A 16495-nucleotide genomic window follows, 5' to 3' on the forward strand; every position below is an offset into this window, starting at 1 on the left:
ATTGTTGGATAGAAATTTGGTCTGGAAACTGATTTGAATCTGCAAAGTACAAGTCCTTATTTCATTCATTGCAAGTCTTCCTCAGTTCAGTTGGTCAGTTGTGTCTGACTCTTTATGACCCCATAGACTGCAGCACACCAGGCCTCCCTGTCCATCACCAACTCCCAGAGTTCACTCAAACTCATGTCCATTGAGTCAGTGATGCCATCCAGCCATCTCATCCTCTGTTGTCCCCTTCTCCTCCCGCCTTCAATCTTTCCCAGGATCAGGGTCTTTTCCAATGAGTCAGTTCTTTACATCAGGTGGCCAAAGTATTGGAGTTTCAGCTTTAGCATCAGTCCTTCCAGTGAATATTCAGGACTCATTTCCTTTAGAATTGACTCCTTGCTGTCCAAGGGACTCTCAAGAGTCTTCTTCAACACCACAGTTCAAAAGCATCAATTCTTTGGTGCTCAGCTTTCTTTATAGTTCAACTCTCACATCCATACATGACTACTGGAAAAACTATAGCTTTGACTAGACAGACCTTTGTTGGCAAAGTAATATCTGCTTTTTAATATGCTGTCTAGGTTGGTCATAACTTTTCTTCCAAGGAGTAAGCATCTTTTAATTTCATGGCTGCAGTCACCATGCAGTATGAAAAGGTGAAAAGATAGGACAGTGAAAGATGAACTCCCAAGACAAGGGTTTAGAAGATCAGAATTTTAATCCAGAGTTCAACACTTGTGTATAGCATTAGCAGTGCTTACCTACCTTTTCTGTATCTGTTTCCCCAGCTATAAGATACTGATATGTGCCCTCCCTACCTCACAGGGTTGTTGTGAGGCACAAAATAGTGTATCTGAAAATGCTTTCCAAATGGTGAAGTCCCTTAAGCCCCTGAAGTGTAAGTTAAATGGAAATACTGTTGCCACCATGAGTTTCTGTACGATCGAGTCACCCGTGTCCTGCCTGTGGTGATAGGAACCAATTCTTTGGCAAAATCAGTGCAAAACAGTGTTGAGATGGTTCTTTATTGAGAGTTGGAACCTTTTTAGTGTAGCCATGTCTGAAAATGCACCTGGGTAATCAGATAAGACATACGTAAATGATTGTTATGAAGGAGGAAACTTATGCTTTAAGATCTTCGGAAAGAGGTGGCAGAGCATGCCATGCGGGGTCATGTGGGCAGGTCCCAGAGATGGCCAGGAGGCAGAGGGGAGAGGGCAGAGCGTGGCCTGGGGCCTTTCTGGGGGTCCTGGCGGGAAGCTGAGGACAAGGCAGGACAGGTAGACTGGGGGAGTTTAGCTTTGGAGAGTTTGAATGGTTCTCGACAGCTCTGGGCTCTAGGGGTGGTAGGGCTTCCCTAGTGGCTCAGACGGCAGAGAATCCGGCTGCAGTGCAGGAAACCAGGGTTCAACCCCTGCGTCGGGAAGATCCTCTGGAGAAGGGTATGGCCACCCACTCCAGTATTCTGGGACACCCCATGGACAGGGTGGCCTGGCAGGCTGCTGTCCACAGGGTTACAAAGAGTGGGATAGGACCGAGAGACTTAACACCTTCACTCTCTACTTGATTGTCTGGTACCTGGCCCTAGGCCGATTCAGAGTGGGAGGAATATTGGCTTGGTCTGAGGATTTGATAAAGGAGATGGGGTGTGGCCTCTGGTTTGTATGTCAAAGACACCTCCCAGGGGAGCTGTTTGCTGCTCTCTAGAATTAACTATTCCTGGGAAGCTCAGAGGTCTCTCCTGGACCAAGGCTATAAATGCTAGAGCATTGAGAATTCAGAGGATAAGAAAATATAGTCAGTACAGGTTGGAATTAAAGAAGCAGTGTGAACTGAAGACCAGACACTGAAAGAAAAAAAAAATGTAGATAACATGACTGACCCAAGTATGTTTTCAAAGCTTTTACATAAGCACTAAATATAAACCCGTTTTCCTAAATATATTTTAGGATAACTTTTAAAACACTCCACCCACACTCCTCTGAAATGCTCAAAGCAGTGAATGTCACTGCATGAGTAAATTATTATGGAGCACAGTAAGGGACTCAGGTTACTCTCAACTTTAATGGTCTAGGTCTTTACCTGCATTCTTAGATGTATTTAGAGGTGAATATTTATAGTATAGTCACCTGGGTTTTTAGGCTCTGTGCTAACAGAATTTTATGTGGATTAGAGATTATTTCATTATTCACAGCATACCCCATTTGCCAGACCATTGACAGAAATGGTTGAATCCCTGAGTGACTAACACAGATTCTTCCAAGGAATAATATTGATTACCTATGGTGATCATTTACATATTGGGGCTTCCCTGGTGGCCAAGATGGAAAAGAAGTGTAATATATATGCTCAGTAGTGTCTGACTCTATGCGACCCCATGGACTGTAGCCCCCCAGACTCCTCTGTCCATGGAATTCTCCAGGCAAGAATACTGAAGTAGGTAGCCATTCCCTCGTTCCCTTCTCCAGGGGATCTTCCCAACCTAGGGATTGAACCCAAGTTTCCTGCATTGCAGGCGAATTTTTTTTCCATCCAAGTCACTATGAAAGCCCAAAGATTGATACTAATGGTTATGATCAACTGGCAGAAGTTGACCTGTCATGGTACTCCACCAAATGAAACCCAGAGTTTGGCTGTTTTTGTCAGTTATCTGGCAAACGGGGTATGCTGTGAAGTTTCTGTCCTTGGCAGTCAGTCTAGAAGAGCTTACTATTAAAACTAAAGGAAATGGGGTCAAAATAGCGCATGAGACTCAGAGCTGACTTAAAATTGGCAAAGAGGTATCGATCACAGTTTGGGCAAGATCTAAGTGACTTGAGCTCTCCCTTGACTGCTGTGTGCTTGGTGAGCTATTGCGGAGCCACGACGGATTGTGGGGCCGCTGGGATACTAGATTGGCTGTACTCAGCGACACTCTAGCGCATGCGATGGGCCAGGGTGAGGAGGATGCAGTGATGAGAGGGGCGGCCCTAACGCCTTCCCTCCCGGAGCGTGTGTAAGGGGTGCTGATGATAAATACACACGGGCTTATTCTGTCTTCGTCTTGGTAGAAGTTTAGACACTCTATCTCAAAGGTGGGAAGCCTTTTGAAAGGGCGTGTAAAGTCAGTAAATCAATAGATGGACTTAAGACCTTTTAAATCAAGATTGAAGAGATTTGTGGACAGATATAGACAAAGAGTGACAGGAGATACAGTCCATTCATACATCTGAGAATTTAAGGATGATAGCTATTTTTTTTTATCATGATAATCTGCTTCAAGATGTTTATTTACAGTGTGTTTATTAAATAGTACAGGGTTTAATTGAAATTGCTAAATAATTTCAGAAAAGGGCATATTTAAATTTTTTAGAAAGTTTATACCATCCCCCACCCCTGCTGAAGTGGGAGGCCCCAAAACAGGTCACACACGTGTGTCAGATGAATTTAGAATCCTTAAGCCTGACCATTGAATTGAGCCTAAATCCCTAGTTTAGGATATTGGCCCCTTGGAGGACAGCTTATTACCAGGAGTCCTACTCTGCTCTGTGTACCACTGGTCAGTTTTGAACACTTACACACCTGGGGTAGATATGTGCTTCTTTCCACCCACGGGAATGGTGTTTCTCTTGTCAAGAGTCTCTCCAGAAAGCAGTGGAACAGTTCATGCTGGACATGCTTGAATGTTTTCTTGCATGCTCCTTATGGAAAAGCTCACTCGAGGCGGTTTTCAAATTTGGGAAGGAAGGTCACTGAGTGTGCATGCACGTTTCGCTACTCTTTTCCAGGTTTCCTATGCGCGCCCGAGTTCAGCTTCCATCAGAGATGCTAATTTATACGTCAGTGGACTTCCAAAAACAATGACCCAGAAGGAGTTGGAGCAACTTTTTTCACAATATGGACGCATTATTACTTCTCGTATTCTCGTTGACCAGGTCACTGGTAAGTAGGCAGCCTCTGCTCGCTGACTGACAGATGGTGAAATAGTCTGCCTTCTCATACAGAAGTATTGCCTCTAGAATATATCAAAGGTATATCTGTGGGCCAGAAAATGCAATTTTTTGCGAAGATTGTTCATAGATATGCATGGGTAAGCATAGATACTGTAGTGAGCAAGCTTGAGTCATTTCCTCCCCAAAGGTGAAGGTTTGGAGCCTGTTTTGTGGCTTATAATAAATTTATAATTATTGCATATAAATTATTATAAATAATTATTACAAATTAATAATCTTCATTTCTAAGCTGCTGCATGAAAAAAACTCCAACCTCCTTATGAAGCATTAAGTAACAGTCTTACTCTTTGTGAAAAACATAGTTTAATGCTGCTAATTCTCCAAGGCAGAATTACACTACATCTACACTAGTAATTGCTGTAAAGACTTTTTCAGGTCCATGCTGTGTTGTATAGGCATGCGTGAGTTTGAAATTTTAAGTGTTAAAAATTAATTTTAATCTCATATTACTTTTAACCAAACCAAAATAAGACCAATATGTTTATTAAAATCTTTGTGTGGAAGGGAGCTCTTCTGCTAAAGCTTTCAGTTAAAGAAAAACTAGCAATACAGATTTGAATATGGATCTTTAAAGTAAAGTAAAGGCATGTTTTTCTATTATAAAAGCAGTACTCTTTCAAAAACATATTAAAATTAAGAAAGCATGCTAAGGAGGGGGAAAAAAATCACCTGTAGTGCCATATACTAAAGCAGTCACTTTAAGATTTTGTGAGTAGTCTTTTTTTTTTTAAGAAAATGGGTTTTTCTCTTTTCTGTGTGATTCTTCTGTCTTCCCTCCTTCACTATCCCTGTTGTCTTTCTCTCTCCTCTTCTGTCTCTCATAGTTAGAGTACCAGTGGAAATAGTTGTGCATTATAATGTGTGATTATATTTTTTAAGAAACGATGGACCACAGAATACGATTAGGCCAGTTTTTTTCATTCTTCAACTGATGATCAATTGAGTTGATCTGAACTCAATCAGAAGCATCCTTTGTTATGTTCCTCTGTGCTGTTCATTAGCTTCTTACAGAGTCTGAACACCATACTTCTGAGTTCTGAGTATAGTGGTATCTACCATCATCCATATGCTTGGGAGAGGGGCCTGTAGATTTTATTGTATGGAGAGAATTAGTCCAGTGAGAGTATATAAAAATGTGGTCGTCTTAGTTACGTTTCATGATTTTCATACATTCTATCACAGTGTATTGTACACACAGATGGCAAATGAGGTTGAATAGAAGTCCAGGCCTAACAATCCAAATCTATTTGTTTAGAGCAAAATAAAAAGGCCTTTTGTTTTGTTTGTATTCATGCTTTTTAATTCATTCACTCTCAGTGAGGACCTGAATCAAAAGTCAGTTTCACCTGTGATGCAGAAAGCCATTTCTCGGCTGCAGGGCCATCCTGAGGGTGCAGGCTCACAGGTAGACTACCTGGTCACCTCCTGATTGAGTCAGTGTTTCTCAAGTGTGGTTCTGCACCTGCAGCAAAAGCACCCACCTGGAACTTTGTTAGAAACGCAGGCTTGGGCCCCAAAACCTAGTGAATAAAACTCTTAGAGTGGGCATTTTACCAACTCCTTTAGGCTGTTTTGATGCATGCTCAGGTTTGAGGACCATAGGTTTAGGTGACTCATCCTAAACTGAGGCTGTTTCGCTGCCCATCTAAGGCTTTCCTTATGGAATAATAAAGTTTTAGGGGTTATTCATGCTGAATAGATAATGGAAAGGATAGATTTGGTGTCATTTCACCATTTCATCTTTACACTTAAGACCTTTAGTGTGAAATTGTCCACTTTACCTAAAATAAAAAAATCCTGCAGTTTTGTTATTCGGCCATCAGGTGCATGCAGCGTGTATGTGCGTGTGCAATAATGTGCGTGCAGCAGGCATAGCTTAGAAATAGGGAAGGTGAGTGATAGGGGCTGGGATACGTGCGTATGGGGAAAAATGCCTTACCTACCTTAGAATAGAATTCTGAGCCATTCGACCTACACAGGATTGATTATAAAGCAAGCAGACCTTTATTCTTTTTTAAAGTTCCTATAAATCATAATGGTCTAATGCTTTTTCTTAGCTTATCTTTCTTAATTGCTTCTCACTCTTCCTCAATGACATACTCTGAATCATCTAGGCTTTTCCTGCTGCAAGTCCCAAGTTAGTACTGCTACTACTGATTTGTTTTGCCAAGAAAGTCTTTCCCTACAACTGCTGATCCCATGATGGCCAGCTCTGGCCACCCCAAATAGTCTGTTAAGCTAATTAAATGGAATGAGTTGGATTTCTTGCTGCCATTTCTCAAAAGCTGGGCAGGTACTTGGCCATCCTTCTGCTTCCCCCCTTCTGGTCTCTCAAGGTGGGGTGAGCGTGAGCAGGGGAATAGCATTCTGTAGCCAGAAGTAATGCTGCCAAAGAAAGCAAGCTTTGAGGCTTTACTTCTGTCTTGTTTAATTTTACTCTTACCTCCTCTTTTCACTCTTTTTCTCCATATAATATCATTTCTCTAATAAAGAAGAGTCAGTTAAAAGCAGTGGGGGAGCTTCAGGGAACCAGAAAAACCTCTTCAGGCATTTCTCTCAAAGGGTCGGTAGCCTGTATAATTAAGTAGAATTTTACTATTTAAAAGTGTAGCTGAAATATGTTTTTCTACCCCTGTGCATATATTTTTAGCATAGCTTTTTAGCATTTTTAGCAAATGCTTGGTTCTCTTCTCCTCGTTCCAAGAGAAAGAGCTCCTGTGCCCTTTTTTTTCTGAACTGTTTGTCCAGTAGCATAATTTGAAAAGTACAAGTCAGTCATACAGTTGACATCATTAAAGAATGCATGAGAGGGAGAGAAGAAGGTGGGGAGAAGAAACATGGACGTACTTGTGTGCTTTCTTCTTCCTGGCTGATTGGTGGCATGTAGTAATGGACTTTAAAGTGCATTAATTTAATTAATGCGTTTCATCTATTTAAAAAATACAAAATTGTAATGCTAGACTGAATTGCAACTAAGCAAAGGTGAAGCATTTCTCCTGGTGTGATTTTTGTGGCAGATGTTACATGTGGGTGAAAACATGTTCTTGAGAAGGGAAAATTAATGTATCCTTTCTTCTCTCCCTCCTGTCTCCTTCTACTCCCTTTCCCAAATCCTTACCCACATCTACCTTAGGCATATCAAGGGGTGTAGGGTTTATTCGATTTGACAAGCGGATTGAGGCAGAAGAAGCTATCAAAGGCCTAAATGGCCAGAAACCTCCCGGTGCCACAGAGCCAATCACTGTAAAGTTTGCTAATAACCCAAGCCAAAAGACCAATCAGGCCATCCTTTCCCAGCTGTACCAGTCTCCAAACAGAAGGTATCCAGGACCACTAGCTCAGCAGGCACAGCGCTTTAGGTAAGTCCGGTCTACTTCTTATGCCCAGCTGCTCAAACCAGAAGTTTCAGGTTCGCTGTCCGGCACTTTTATTATAAGACAAGATCTCTGGTTTGCTATTATCGTTGTTTTCTTTCTTTTTCTTATGGGCACAGGGAAAGCCTACTTGGGGTATAGTGTCTTTTGCAGAGTATCCAAAGTGGGGGCGAAAGTTCAGTAACCTGTGGCAGGCAGTGGTTCTCAATCAGGAATGGTTTTGCTCCTCTGGGAGCGTTGGCAGTGTCTGGAGACATTGATGTCGGTATCAGTTGGGTGGGGATGACTGGCATCTCATGGGTGGAGGCCACGGGTGCTGCCCATCATCCTGCAGTGTACAGTAAAGCCCCCCAACACCAGGGGACTGTCTGGTCCCAAACTTCAGTGGTACTGGAGGCTGAGAAACCCTGACCTGCAGAATACTGGGGGTCTTCCTAATTGTTCCCATTGCTTCTGATTTCCCTCTTTCAGTTTTTCACTTGAGAAGGTCTTTTCCTCGTGTTTTAATTTTTAGGTCAAGCTCTTTCAGTTACTTGGTTTTATAATTTGTGCACAACTAAGGATATATAACTTATATGGTTACATTATGTTTTTATAAATAGATTCATCTTCCTGTTTTAAGTTTTTAATCTTTGCAGTTTAGAGGTTGGCAAACCCCTGTAAAGACCCAGAGAGTAAATATTTTAGGCTTTGTGGTCACAGTATCTGATGCATGTCTTAAAAAAAAAAAAAAACTTTAAAAATGTAAAAACCATTCTTAGCTCTTGGGCTATAGAGAAACAGATGGCAGTCTGGATTTGGCCTGTGGGTGGTAGTTTTCTAACCTCTATAGTCCATGGAATGACCATGCATTTTTAGTACAAAGAAGACATTCTATCTCACTCAACAGGTTAAATATTCTAATTTTTCAAATTTTATTCTAATACTGGGGCACCAACCAAATCTAGTTTTTTTTTTGTTTTTTTTTAAATCCTTGATCTGCATGTGAGGAGAATGGTGACTTTTAGATGTTAAACAGAGCACAGATACATAAGTAGTTTTTATTTTCTGGAACATTTTTAAGATCCTTTTTTGGCCATATGGTATCCTGCAGTCATAATGCCATCTAACACTCGTGCTAGTATTTTTTTGTTTCTGTTCTTTATCACAAGTGCATTATTTGCATGCTGGGGCATAATAGTTAATCACCAAAAATATAATCACAAATTTAACTTAATAAACAAAGATTTATATGTTTTCTAGCTTATATCACGTGCATTTTTTTTTTTTTTTTGCTCGTGTATTTAGAATGCTGAAGAAAGTAAAGATAAAAATCAATCAAATGTCTTCTTTAAATCTCAGTTACCTCACCTGAGGTGTGAAAGAGAAGTTTTCTGTAAACGTCATGTTCAGGTGGCTTAAGGTGGCTTTTGCCTTGGGAGAAAAAGTTATACTGTCATGAGGTTTCATCTGGAACTGGATGACTTGGTACCCGGTTGACTGAGCCTGGCGATCACTTCACTCTGCTTCAGCTTTGCACAGTTAAAAGGCATTGGTAGAAAGGAAACACTGCCACTTTTGTCTGTGGTGGTTGGAAGTAGTGATTGAGCTGGAGGAAGAGATGGATGGAGCTGCCTTTGTGGAAAAAGAAATTTCACAGAGTCATTTCTTAGCTCTGCTTGTAGGTTTCTTCTGCGGCATCTTAAGTGAGTAAACTTTTTTTTTTTAATTTAGCACAGACGTGAATGAAGGAATTTTAGAGATTTTTCTTGGGCAGCCAGTTAACCCCAGAGCTTTTTGAGGCCCAGTAAAGAATTCTGATCTTAGGTACAGGAGAGTTCTTTGAAACTTACTGGTTGATTTTAACACTGAAAATACCACGTTTGATGTTAGAAGAAAGCTCTTTGAGTTTAAATTGTTATTTTTGATGTTTCCTAATTTAAGCTCTGGTTTTTGTTTTATGGTAGTTATTGAGTAAAACTATGCTCTTAAAATCAAGAATTCTGAGAAAGGCTGGGCAAGAGGACTGAAATGATAGTATCTTCAGGAGAATGCCCGATTATTGAAATGGCAAGACTTGTAGGTGACTCAGATATTAAGTTGTCTAACTATTTTATCTGTTCTCAATTTGATCTACCCCCCTTCATACATGGTATGTATGTTTTTTTTTTAATTAAAAAATGTTTTTTATTAGATAAAGCTTTACAGGTTGTTCTGATAGTCAGATTTAATATTTTAAAAAAATATTGCCCATTCTGTGCTTTTATCATTTAGTTCCATCTGTAATTAATGTAGAGATTCTTCCTTTCCTTGTCTCCTATTAAAAACTAATTTTGAGGAAAAGGAATAAGAGTTGTCTGTAAATTTTAAGGGAAACTTGGTTTCAGAAAATGAGAAAGATGTTTATTGCCCTTTCAGATTCTTAATTCTTGTCTCTGTCACCTCACTTCCCATCTTCTCATAATTCAACTTCAGATAATAAATTATGAACTAGCCTTTGAGCTCAGTGAAGACGTTTGGTCTAGATTCAGTGTTAGAGGAAATTGAGAGCTTCTATTCCTAGGGTTCAAGTTTAGCCTGATATGTGTTTGGCTGTTTTTCTTTAATATCTCTGAACCTGGTCTGTTATTACCTTGATTTTTTTCCCTCTTTCTCTATTGAATTAAGGTTGAATCTTCTTCTTTCATCTCACAAACACTCTTGAATGAAGGAGTGGCTTGCTTTGTTGGTATTTTGCTTTTCTGTAGTTCGGGCCTGGTTCATTACTTAGAGCTTTTGTTCCTCATATCTGTGTTCTAATGCTCTTAGCCTTGAGTTTGTCACCTTCTTGCTGACACTTAGAAAATTTGCACTGTGTTTTTATATTATTACAGTGTCTCGGTAGTTGAGAGAGACTGGAGAATACAAGTTATAAATATTAATAGTCAGGGATGTTTTTTAATATTTATGAAATGGACCATATCTTTTAAGGTAAAAAAATCACAAGCGATGTAGTGAGGGTTAAGTTTAAAAGTTGACTTACGGTGTTTATGGCTCAGTCAACCTGTATGAATAATTAGAAAATTATTGTAACGTGAGCATTGCTGATCTAATATGCTTACCTGATTGACCGCAGTTTTCAGAATAAGACCAGCCTTATTTATTTGGATGGTTACTGTGACTCCCTTAAGTATATTCCTGGGATATGGTATCTGAATTAAACTTTCAGCCAAAGTTTTTTTCCTCTCTCTTCCTGTGGAGCGGCCTTAATTCTGTTAAGTGTGATCTAGTCTAATGGCCTGTGTGCCTGCTTCTGGAAGGCTTTATGCATTTTTAAAGGAGCTTCTAAGTCAGCACTTGAGATTCATTTAAGGGACGTGCTGCTTGCACTGTCACAGCTTCTTTGGGAAAAACTGGTATCAGTCCTCCTGAATAATTTTTTTTTTCTCTTTTGGAGGAATTAGATAAGGACGTGAATTGATGATCTTGTTGTGGATTAACTTCAAAGCAGTCTTGGTTGGTGATCTTTAGAGAGGTTTTGAGAACCATTATTTGTAGAGTTGAGAGTTTTATTTTCTTAACCCGTTTACAATCTGTTTTATATTTTTTTGTTTCTGACTTGGACCGACATTTCCCTTTACCTGCATGTAGACCCTAGCATAGTCTGTCAGCTGAATTTCTTGGAAACGAGGCACATATCTTCTTTTTATTCTCTACTTATAAATATCTAGCTTCGAAATGGGAATATGTTTCTATTCAAAATATTGCCCATATATAGTCTGAAACAAGGCATGTAGTCATAAACTGTATGCACATGGGGGCTTGTGCTAGCACATTCATTAATTCATAAACCTGAATCACACATGGACAATAAAGATAAGGATGAAATAAGGAATATATCAGTGTTTGGCTAATTATCATGCTGACTCATTTTTCACATATGTAATCAGTAAATATTGAGTAATACACCTTTGAAGCAAGAGTCATAGAATTATGATCTTGATCATTTGACATTTCTTGACTGACTTCATGTGAGACCTGTTAGATTATTTTGTCTAACCTCAGTGTAGCTTATCCTAGGAGCAGCAGGAATAATCAGCTCTCCTTTTTCTTATTTATTCCAACTTTCCTTACAGGTGCCACCCTCACTCAGATTATGACGGTGATGGTGATAATGATGTTTATTTGCAGGAATCTCTTTTAATCTACCTCTCCTTTGAGGGTTGTTGTAGTTACAGCAAGGTTTCCCAGTCTAATTCTTCAAATCCACTTAGCATGTTATTTGTGAGTGGATTGTGTCCATGCTGAAGGACAGGTGGCTGTGTCCCTGTCCCTTTGAGGACTGCCAAGTTGTCCCTCGGGAAGGTATGTGATGCCTGGGACTGATGAGGCTGTTGGGTGCAGTGTGTTGATTTGGTAGGAATAAAGATTATTTTAAGATGAGTATATTTTTAATGGACACTTTAATGTGTATTGGCCATGCTGCTATACATCATCAGACACGTCCCCCTGGGTCATTCTGGAGGCCACTAACTTAGTCTCCCTTAAAAATTGGTTCTGTCGTTAAAAGAGCGTATATACAAAAGGTGTCTGTCTCTGAACTCTGGACAGACCCAGGAGAAATATATGATTCTGGAGATTGATAGTGGTCCTTGGGTCTCAGCTAACCACCTGGTTGACAGTTTTCTAGCTGCTGCAAGACTTGGGGTACATGTGGGCCCAGAGGAGCTCACACGGCCTTCTGCCAGTCCCCGTGGGGGTGCTGAGAGCAGGGAAGGCTACCAGGTCCAGCTGCAGGAAGACAGGGCTTTTCAGCGTTGCTGGGGTTCTGATTCTTAGGTGGTGTATTCCTCCCAGCTCTCCTTGTTGATGGGAGAGGAGGGAGGGTCAAGAAGAGCAAGGAGGGGAGAGAGAGAGCTAAGTAACTTGGCTTGAATTCCATAGGACTGATTTTTTCCTAAAATGGATATTGAGCAAAGATATCGGTGGTCAGGATCTTGGTGTCATATAGGGTTTCACAAGGAGGGTAAATATGAGGCCCATTGAGAGAGTTCTCAGAGATCCTAGTATAGAAGTCTTCTGAGGTGGAGAATCCTGAGGTGGAGAGTGACAAGTGAGATCTCTCCCTTTAACGCATGTAATTCACTGCTAGGGCAGTTCTGGTTTCTGCCCTGTCTTGAAAGTGCTGAAAACTCACTCGGGAGTTTCCTGTCTCTGGACTTTGGGCTGGTGACCTAGCTGGTGGTGGCAGAGCGTGCCCGTTAATGTGCAGAGATGGCACGACTCTGCTTCGATGTGTCTGCTTCGGGGTCGTTGAGTGCTTTGGAAGGAGACTGCAGCGAGCCACTCCATTCCACACTCACATGCCAAAAGCACTCTGTGTTGGTCATTCCAGCATTTTTATGAAGCTGTCTGCATCATTAGTTTATGGTTGGTGATTTTGTTTGCATCCCTATTTCTGGTATTTGTGGCCTTTATTTTAGAGTACAAAGGTGTGGCATCTTTGACCAAACAAAACCCTCCCACCCTCCAACCTCTTTTCCCACACAGGTGCCCACTCTCTTGCATGTGCAGACAGGCCCCCCAGCCTGCCTTCCTAATAGTTCTTACTCTGGATTAAATAATTAAGGATACTGTTAGCAGCCTCATTGCTTTTATTCAGTCAACAGATCCTGATGGTAAACCTGTCATGACCCAGGCTCTGCTCCATGCTTAGTAATGAACTTGTCCCTGCTCCTGAGAGGGTAGGAGGGACAAGGTACACACACCACAAGGTACTCCTCTGTCATTGGGGTTTGTTTCTCTCTTTCATTAAAAAGATAGTTTGTATTACATCAGCTCTGATTCTCTTCAGTTTTACAAAACACTCAAATGTGCAGAAATAATTGGGAATAGGAACATATCTACCTGGTCTCTTACACCTTGAATAGTAGTACTGTACTTCTTGTAGAACAATCAAACATCAGACTGGGATCTGATCCTTCCATTATTGCTCAATGAGTCTGTAGTCTTACATTCTGTGGACTTAGTTGAGCATATTGAGAAGTGGGAGGTTTGGCTGAGGTTGTGTATAAGGTTCCTTTTATCTGTACTAGTTACACTTTGATTTTTAAAAATGAAAGTCCTTTGTGTTTGGGAGGTTTAAGGGAAATTATGAAATTCTGTGTAAACTGCAGAATTTGAGTGTCAGTGCCACTGTTTTCTAAACCCTTTGGCCTTGGGCGAGTCCCTTAATCTGATGATACTCAGGAACCAACAGCTGTGAAAACAGTAACAAAGACTGTGTAGATGTATGTGGAGTGCTTAGAACTTGCCTGCAAAGGTGAGAACCCAAATGCTATTTCACAGCCCCCACATTTCCTCTCAAAAGGCTTTTCTGAGATGACCACCAATGATTTCCCTGCATTGCACTGACTTAGGGATTGGAAGAACTACTGTCATATGGCAGTGGTACCCCTTTGCTCAGAAATGTAAGAAGACCCACTTTTTTGAGACTTCTCATACAGTTAACATATAAACACCCCCTTGGAAGATGGCAGTATCGAGCCCAGCTTTCTTGGACATCAAGGGGAAAAGTTAAAAACTGAAGTTTGCTGAATGTGTGTTTTGCAGGTTGGACAATCTGCTCAATATGGCTTATGGAGTAAAGAGGTAATGATAGAGGTTCATGATACTCATAATCCCTTCCCATAATTGATTAGTTTCTTTGATTTGGGGAGTGACAGCCATCATAAGTTTGTGTTGGATTTTCTTTTGCATGTACAACCTAATGAAAAGCTGTTTCTTGAAGCACGGTTGACTCAAAGAGTGTTTTTATACCACTTGATGCCACCTGGTGTTTGAAAACCTCATTATTTGTTTTCTGTTGTGTTGCAGCGTTACAGCATGTTTATGTCTGTGTTGGTCCTTCCTGCTCCCAATCCGCTTAAGTTGGTGAAACCAGCTCCAAATATATATTTTTTTCTCTTGTGGATAGTAGTATTCAATACAGCATATAATGGCCATTTCATGACTTAAACGAATATCATGATAGTATAGCATGCTGCTGCAAGCCACACATGGACTTTGGTTGAAACATCCAATAGTTACGTGTATCTGTTGAGGGGAGGGGAGTTGGGGAAAGAAATAAATCATCGCTGTAACCAACCTCTGTTTCTGTTTTGTGTGTGTGTGTGTGTGTGTGTGTGTGTGTGTGTGTGTGTGTGTGTGTGTTTCCTGTTTTGTTCAGTAGGTTTTCTCCAATGACCATTGATGGAATGACCAGTTTGGCTGGAATTAATATCCCTGGGCACCCAGGAACAGGGTGGTGTATTTTTGTGTACAACCTGGCTCCTGATGCAGATGAGAGTATCCTGTGGCAAATGTTTGGGCCTTTTGGAGCTGTCACCAACGTGAAGGTCATCCGTGACTTTAACACCAATAAATGCAAAGGTTTTGGATTTGTGACTATGACAAACTATGATGAGGCTGCCATGGCGATAGCTAGCCTCAATGGATACCGTCTGGGAGACAGAGTACTGCAGGTCTCCTTTAAGACAAACAAAACGCACAAAGCCTAATGAGCTCTTGTCCTCAGTCCATTTATATATGAAAACTATACAACAAAGGCAAGTTAAGAGAAACTTTATACATTAGTAAATGTCTTTGTAAGTCAGTGTTGAGATGGGGATAAAACGACTACTTAGCATCCTAAGAAATATGTGAGATTTTTTATTGCTAGTATTTGAATTAAAACTTCTTAAAATATCTTTTATGTTTGAATATGGACAAGAGGTACAGGGTTTTTACCTGTCACATTGCATTTTATTGCCTTCTTTGAAGAAGGTGGACCTTTTAAAGTGTTTCAGCTAAGGGAAGACATTTCTTTTCTTTTTACATAACTGCCTTGAACCTGTGAGTAAATATTGAGGCTTTGTGTTGTAATTCTTCAGTTGGTTGTGTCCTTCCCCCCCACTTTTTTTCTTTTTCTGATTAGCTTTGTGTTTGGTTTACATTTAAAGCATTGCTGTTATGTCTAAGAAAAGTATTTTGAAGTTTACATTTTTATTTATGAAGTTAAAAACAGTATTTATTTTGTAATTATGATTTGGGTTGGGGAAGGGGGGGCTACATTATAAACGCTTATTGTAAGAATACTGGAGAACTTTTCGTAAAGCAGTACCTTGCCAAAGAGATAAGAGCCTCTTTGATGTGGGTTTAAAAAAAGCATCTATTTTTATAAAAAAGAAAATTTGGAGAAACTTTTTACTGGTCCTGGAACAAATATTTTGACTTGAATACTTTGAGAAATCTCTTCATATGACACCTAGTGAGCTTTTAAAATTTACCAGGAAATTTGCAGTGGTTGGAAAATTTAGAAAGATTTATGATGTAGAAAATACTTTTGAGATCTTTGTATGAAAGGAGTAGAATCAATGGGGAAACACTGCTGGTTTCGTTTTTGTAATCACCAGTGTAGCGTCTGATCATCCTGGTTATTACCTGATAGGTGGCTCACATTGATTTGTGATTTTGAAACAAATAAAAAAAATTTACAAAAGAATATATAAGAGCAGGCAAGAAATTTAAATTACCAAGAGATGGGGGAAAAAAAAATCTGTTCTTCCTAAAGAAATCCCTTCAGATAGAGCTCATGGTGTTTAGTGATGTACTTGCAGTATTGTTTGAAGAATTGTTTTGTCTTAAGGAAAAAAAGATGTTGCACATGATTTGTACTGCAGCAAATCGGCAAAAGTGATCTGAGTTGGATATATTTGAAGGTATTTTGAAAGTTACGTTCAAGGCTAACACCTGAGCTTTGTGTAATGTAAATAAGACCTTGTGTTTATGAACCTTTCAGCTAATTTGATTTTTTTTTTCCCTTACATGCCAAGTGATGTTCAGGTTTTAAATGTTTTTGTATTGGTTTTTTCCTTTGTAAATGGCATTAACATTGTCACTTGAGGTCTTGCTTCGTCACTTTTGTTGTCCTGAGGACTTGACCTTACAGTGCATCAGATTTGTTGCTGATTTTGTCTGTAGATAGTCTAACTTCTGCTGTTTATGGTGATGCTACATTTTCGTTTATAAATATGTTTGTGGTAAAAAAAAAATGAGTATAACCATAGGTTTTGAACAAATTTCCTTACATTTTTCATACAAAAATCATAAATATCTGTATGCTATTGAAATTTAACTTTGTAT

The 16495-nt window shown here is 39.9% G+C and overlaps 1 protein-coding gene across 1 annotated transcript in view; it reads left to right on the forward strand.

Annotated features, from left to right (window-relative positions):
- The window catches only part of ELAVL2 (ELAV like RNA binding protein 2), a 78669-nt gene extending 63798 nt beyond the window's left edge, over positions 1 to 14871 (forward strand). Inside the window, exons 4-7 of the mRNA XM_052644983.1 lie at positions 3756 to 3909; positions 7114 to 7339; positions 13925 to 13963; positions 14544 to 14871. Of these exons, the coding sequence (XP_052500943.1) occupies positions 3756 to 3909; positions 7114 to 7339; positions 13925 to 13963; positions 14544 to 14871 (747 nt within the window). The remainder of the gene's footprint in view (positions 1 to 3755; positions 3910 to 7113; positions 7340 to 13924; positions 13964 to 14543) is intronic.
- Positions 14872 to 16495: the final 1624 nt, after the last annotated feature.

The sequence above is a fragment of the Budorcas taxicolor genome, chromosome 8, assembly GCF_023091745.1.
Source record: "Budorcas taxicolor isolate Tak-1 chromosome 8, Takin1.1, whole genome shotgun sequence".
Taxonomy (NCBI): domain Eukaryota; kingdom Metazoa; phylum Chordata; class Mammalia; order Artiodactyla; family Bovidae; genus Budorcas; species Budorcas taxicolor.